Source organism: Lupinus angustifolius, chromosome LG18, assembly GCF_001865875.1.
Source record: "Lupinus angustifolius cultivar Tanjil chromosome LG18, LupAngTanjil_v1.0, whole genome shotgun sequence".
Lineage (NCBI taxonomy): Eukaryota > Viridiplantae > Streptophyta > Magnoliopsida > Fabales > Fabaceae > Lupinus > Lupinus angustifolius.
Window position 1 is genome coordinate 14,947,309 of NC_032026.1, and position 6,458 is coordinate 14,953,766.

The 6,458-nt window shown below is 34.4% G+C and overlaps 1 protein-coding gene across 5 annotated transcripts in view; it reads left to right on the forward strand.

Moving 5' to 3' along the window:
* LOC109333195 (F-box-like/WD repeat-containing protein TBL1XR1) overlaps positions 1-6,189 on the forward strand; it is an 8,730-nt gene extending 2,541 nt beyond the window's left edge. For all 5 annotated transcript variants that reach the window (XM_019568529.1, XM_019568531.1, XM_019568530.1 and 2 more), the window contains 11 exons: positions 93-187; positions 272-318; positions 1,694-1,844; positions 2,554-2,617; positions 3,018-3,176; positions 3,296-3,417; positions 3,843-3,917; positions 4,089-4,142; positions 4,241-4,314; positions 5,118-5,192; positions 5,686-6,189. In XM_019568529.1, coding sequence (XP_019424074.1) covers positions 93-187; positions 272-318; positions 1,694-1,844; positions 2,554-2,617; positions 3,018-3,176; positions 3,296-3,417; positions 3,843-3,917; positions 4,089-4,142; positions 4,241-4,314; positions 5,118-5,192; positions 5,686-5,905 — 1,136 coding nt within the window. In that variant the 3' untranslated portion in view covers positions 5,906-6,189. The remainder of the gene's footprint in view (positions 1-92; positions 188-271; positions 319-1,693; positions 1,845-2,553; positions 2,618-3,017; positions 3,177-3,295; positions 3,418-3,842; positions 3,918-4,088; positions 4,143-4,240; positions 4,315-5,117; positions 5,193-5,685) is intronic.

Below are 6,458 nucleotides of genomic sequence, written 5' to 3' on the forward strand. Positions count from 1 at the left end.
ACTTGTTGTCTATAAGACTCAGTATGCAACTGCTTGTCAATTGTTATTCTTCCTTCAGATGAGGAATAATAAGTTTTTGTTCATTTTAATAGGCCCAGAACCAATGGACATTTCTATGATATCAACATCTCAGTCATGTGAATTTCCTAGTTCAGATGTAACAATTTTAGAAGGGCATACTTCAGAGGTGAAGGATTTTGTTAATACTTCTTTGATTTGTAAACATAGATTTTCTTTCATCTAATGTTTCACCTGTTTATCATCCACTCAGGTTTGTGCAGGTGCATGGAGTCCTAAAAGATCTCTTCTTGCATCAGGGTATTGCCTCCTTCATCAATGATTCATTTCTGCATAAAATTTGTATTCATCTGTGTATTTTATAGTCGATGTACACAACATTGTCCACATTGCATTTCCTTAAAAAAATTGTTAGACTTCCTTTTTGATGAAGAGATGTTAGCAGCATTTAGTATTGTGTGCTTGTTCGTCTTTAGTTTGAGAATGTTGTCAAGAGTAATTGTTACGTGTCTGGTTAAAATCCTTTCACTCTTCACTTTTGCTTCTTTATATCACTGCTCATACTTTTAGGAATTAAAGGTGTGTAGGTTCCTGCTCTCAGAAAGCAATTATTAGTTCTTTAAAAAAAAATATTAAAGAAAAACTTTCAGAACTTGTTTTTGGTATTTCAGTTTTTGCATTTTTAACTAAGGATTTTTGTTTAAAAGAGTAGAGACGTTATTTTCAATGCTTGCAATATGGTGATTACAATTCATGAACAATGGCCACTGCTAGTTTGTCTCCCTTTTTGCTGGAAAGTGGAGAAGAACCTTGAAATAATTTGGGCTTTAGTGATATCTAGTACATTTCAGAACATCCAGATCCTCATGTTTCACTGTAGTATAAACGAACAAAAAAAGGAATCTCTCATTGAAGTTCCCCATCTTTACTCAGATTTTCATCTTCACAGTCACTGTTTTTGCAATCTGGCCCTAAAAAGGCTCTGGATGCAAAAGCAGGCTTGAACTTTCTGTCGCTGAAACCATAAATCAGCAGTGTGTATGTGTGGTATATATTGGATATGGTTGAGAAGTTGCTTAAATTGTGATACACGTCAGTGTCAAGAGTAACATAAATTATGCATTTTATTCTGGTATGGGAAACTAATCAAAATCTACAATAGATAGAGGCACGCAGTTCCTTTTTTCCTGAACTGTTTGCTCTATGGTATTTATATTGATATGATTTTCTTTTAGCAAACAAAATTTCCTTTGTTTTATTAACTTTTCCAAAATTAATTTAATTTTAAACAATTTTGTTGTCATATAACTGTTTTTTACTCCCGTGGTAAAGTATTGTTCGATTGAAACAAGTAAGCTAGGACAGTGTCAAACTCAAAAGACCTCAAGTTTTGTTAGAATAATTTTCTTAGATGCGTGTGATGTTAGGAGGTGTCATGAAAGTTTATCTCTATGGTATTGGAAACTGACTGCACATATCCTTGTTACCTATTTCTTCAGAAAATGAGAAGTGAATAGATCTATTAGTTTTATTTTGTTTCAAAACATTTTTTTAAATAATGCTTTTATTATCTTTACTGCAATTTTGAAAATAGTAAGCTGTTGTGGAAACATGAACCAGATAGATGTCTGCTTAAAATAATATTTCATTTTACGACAATCATTTCAACTTTTAGGTCTGGGGATTCAACAGCTCGTATTTGGACGATAGCAGATGGGAGATTGAAGTCTGGTTCTCAGAAAGGCCCTTTGAACGTGTCGGTACTGAAGCATGTTAGTGGTAGAACAATTGAAAGCAGAAATGATGTCACTTCACTGGATTGGAATGTGAGTTTGACTGCATATTTTGATTTAAATCCAAGATGTCTACTGATAGTTACTTGAACCTCCTCTCCAGTTTTCTGATTTTAAGCATATATATTAACCTCCCTTGAACAAGGAAGTTTGTGAAAAGGGGAATTGTATGTGGTATATAGTACAGGCTTTGTACCTTTTAGTTAAGGTTTGTGTATGTTCTGAAAACAGAAGGAATTTATGTTTAAATAGAAAAACATAGATTTGGAGGTTTATAATTTTTTTACTAAAATGTTTTTTCTGAGCTTTTAACTAAACTACATTTAGGTATGGCTCTCGGTTTTTACTTTCTTGACATGTTTATGCATTTCTTGTGACCGTGACATGTTTATGCATTTTTACTTTCTTGACAAGGAAGTTTGTGAAAAGGGGAATTGTATGTGGTATTTAGGGCAGGTTTTGTACATTTTAGTTAAGGTTTGTGTATGTTCTGAAAACAGAAGGAATTTATGTTTAAATAGAAAAAAATTAGATGGTGGGTTTATAATTTTTTTACTAAAATGTTTTTTCTGAGCTTTTAACTAAATTACATTTAAGTATATCTCTCGGTTTTTACTTTCCTGACATGTTTATGCATTTCTTGTGACTGTAACATATATAAATCCATGGTCATAGTTTGTAATATTTAATTGTTAGTATTTATGTATTACTGGGAGTTTGACTTCTGGCAACTGTTGTGCAGGGGGATGGGACACTACTTGCAACTGGTTCTTGTGATGGGCAAGCAAGAATTTGGACCAGTAGTGGTAGGCCACTTTTTCTATACTTACTCTGTAATATTGCCCTTTACATGTTATATGAGATATGAGATGAGATGAGATGAAAAGAGCTCAGATATTCCATGATCCATAATCTTGCTTTTTGGCATGACATTTGTGTCTGCTAGCTATCTTAGACAGTGGGTGATGGAGAGAACCAAGGATATATGCACCACTTTTATGTGCATCTGCCTATCTGTCCTGTGTGACTACCTTCAATGATTATCTTAGCATCCTGTATCTTTAATTGCAGTCATGCTATGGTATAATCTTTGAATCAATATTTTGTAGATTTCTTTAAGCAGATTAACACTGTGTGTTCATTTAAATTTGCTTTTACGACTAAAATCAAAATTCTTATTTCAATCCTGTGGTTGTCTTTGACCAGGTGAGCTGAGGACTACATTAAGCAAACACAAGGGACCCATATTCTCTCTGAAATGGAATAAGAAAGGGGATTATCTTCTTACTGGAAGTTGTGATAAAACTGCGATTGTATGGGATGTGAAAGCAGAGGAATGGAAACAACAGTTTGAATTTCATTCAGGTATAAATTTTGTATATACTTTTCTATGGAAGGGAGAGTTATATAAAAAGAACTCTGGGTGAGAATATTTTAACCACGTTTATGAATGATTTTAAATTTGGGTTTTATATGTTGTTTAGGTGCAATGCTTGATGTTGACTGGCGCAACAATGTATCATTTGCAACAAGCTCCATTGACAATATGATATATGTCTGCAAGATTGGCGAGAACCGCCCAATAAAAACTTTCTCTGGGCACCAGGTTTGTACTTCTTGAGAGGGAGAGGGGTTCATCCCCTACTTTATTATTTTATTAATAACAAGTTGAAAATCGCTAGCAAGGTTCATACAGATTCAACAAAGTTTTATGTCAGTCGTTGACTGTCTAACACAACATTCACCTTTTATCCGGGCTACTATCAAGCACACACAAGATTTTGCTTTCTTAGGTTAAACCTTAATTTCTTAGTTCAATGATACTTGGGCGAATTTCTCACAAAAACTACCAGTACTATAGAAGTATAGATTGAGTAACAAAGTGAGTAGTTAATGACCTGTCTATAGGTCCTGCGTATTTGATATCTGTTGTCATAGGTTGCTGAAGTTAAAGGGTAAAAATATGAAGTGCTGCTGTATGGGGATTGGGTAAGTCTTCACTGACTGATAAGGATCTATCTGCAATTTCAGGGTGAAGTTAATTGTGTCAAATGGGATCCCACAGGTTCTTTGCTGGCTTCATGTTCTGATGATATCACTGCAAAGGTAACATTAGTATCTGACCTTATGTAGTATATCAATTCACAATGGCATGTCTTTTGCTGGTACTAGATTGTGCAATCAAACATTTATTTCATAAAATATTCTGTATCAGATAAATTTGTGATTTCGTGTTCGTGAAATTAATCTGTGTACTCTGTCGTTTCTTGTTTGTAGATATGGAGTATGAAGCATGATAAGTATGTTCATGATTTTAAGGAGCACTCAAAGGTACCAAAATAAATAATTTTCAATATCTTGTATTTTTGTTTCCATTTGAATTTCTTACATGTTATGCATGTTGGGAAAACTAAATAATTGTTTTGTAGGAAATATATACTATCAGATGGAGCCCCACTGGCCCCGGTACAAATAATCCTAATAAAAAATTAGTGCTGGCTAGGTATGTTAGTTGTTTGGTGAAGTTTTGATTTATTGCACATTATTTACTTGCATGCATTTATTTATGATGTAATTCTTTGGACTCTGACCTGTTCTCTGTTACTAGCTCTTAATTGACCGCTCATAAGTATGTTGTTTTTTAAGAGTTAAACCCATTTTCGTACCATCTTGTGCATCACAGTTTCTATTAAATTGTTGTTGTTTAGTTTTCATAAAATTTTGTTATATCATTGTTCGGTCATGGTGTCCAATGCCTGCCGGCACAGATGGCACTTATGCTTGATTGGTTTTTTCTTCTTTTTTCACCCTTAAGTTAATACAGTTCAGAAAGTTTGTTTCATTTTAAAACTGTGCAGTCACTATTAGAAATTGTAAGCTAGTCTGAACTCAACCCCAAAAGCTAGCTCATAAGTGTGACTTGTGAGTGATGCCTAATCCTTATAAGCACCATTATGGCTGATATTCTCATATGATGTCAGAATATCTTAACAGTCACCATTTTTGTGCAACATGTCATTTGACTCAACTGTGTTCTCTGTTATTAGATTTTAATTGACTGCTCCTAAGCATGTTGACTTTTAAAAGCTAAACCCATTTTAAGTACTTGTGCATCAGAGTTTCTATTAAATCGCTTCTGATTAGTTTTCATAAAGCTTATGCCGTTTTATTGTTTAGTTATGGTGATTAGTGAGCAATTCCTGCCTGCACTATGCATTTATGCTTGCTTGTGCTTTTTCCCCCTATTCTGTAATACTTTAGAGAACAAATTTATTTTAAAACTGCTTAGCCATCTTGTTTGTGCAGCGCATCATTTGACTCAACCATAAAGCTTTGGGATGTGGAACTTGGGAAACTTATCAACAGCTTGAATGGACACAGGTACTGTCCTTTTAAAGCCTATTTAATTTCTATTTTATAGCAAGGGTGTTTCTACTGTGTGCCCAATGACACATTTTAACTTATCCAAAAGAGGTAACTTTGCATCAGGAATTGATATATTTATAAAATTCACATGTATATTAGTAAATGTGTTTTCACTTTTCACCAATTCCCACTGCCAAGTTTTTTTTTGGGTAAAGTTAAAATGTGCCTTTGGCACACACTAAAAATACTCGTAATGCAATAGGCAGCGAGTGAGATGAAGCTGCTCAACCTGAAGCCATAACATAACCTTTTGTGTTTCTAAAATGCTGTAGATCTTTATCGAACTTTATTATGTTCCAAGCTAACATTTTATCTGGTAATAATTGTAATATACCCAGTAACCCAGGAAAATGAATTCTCTGGGTGGAAAATTAGTGAAGGAGGATAGGGCGTATTTTTTCAATATAGCCAACTCCTTTAATTACGACTTGTATATTTGGTCTTACAGGGATGGTGTATATTCTGTTGCATTCAGCCCAAATGGTGAGTATTTAGCCAGTGGTTCTGCTGACAAATCCATGCACATATGGTCCTTGAAGGAAGGCAAGATCGTTAAAACATACACTGGCGGTGGAAACGTTTTTGAGGTCTGTTGGAATAAGGAGGGTGACAAGATCGCCGCCTGTTTTAATAATAATGTCGTTTGCGTTTTGGATTTCAGAATGTAACATCATGAGAAGCACTGTTTTTCGGGATAGTTAAGTTAACTCTTTATTCCCCCTCCTTAAGCTGAGATCCAAGGAAGTGTCCTTTGGCTGGTCTAGTTCCCATTTAAACCTTAGAAGTAGGGATACTTCATTATTGGATCATGTTTAGATCACTAGCAATTATGGACTTGTAGGAGTACATTTTTAACTAAAACTGGTATAGATTTAGTTGGACAAAAGATCCTGTATAATCGTTGCGCTTGCACCTCTCTCTGTAATAATGAAAAACACATCGCTGTGTGCATATCCTTGGTTGCCCCTTTATTCTATATTTGCATAAGAATGCTGTTTTGTAACGTGGTCATTATATGGTGTGTTATCTGACCTATATGGTCAGAGGTGGATCTTGGTTATGGCAGAATGAAATTATAAGCATGTAAAATAGGCAGAGCAATCAACTTCCAAATAACTAACTATTCTAATTGTTAGCAGAATTCTTTATCACGAAGAACCAGTCTTGTAAAATATTTGTGAAGATATTTTAGTCAAATAAAGAGTCATGATAAACACCCTC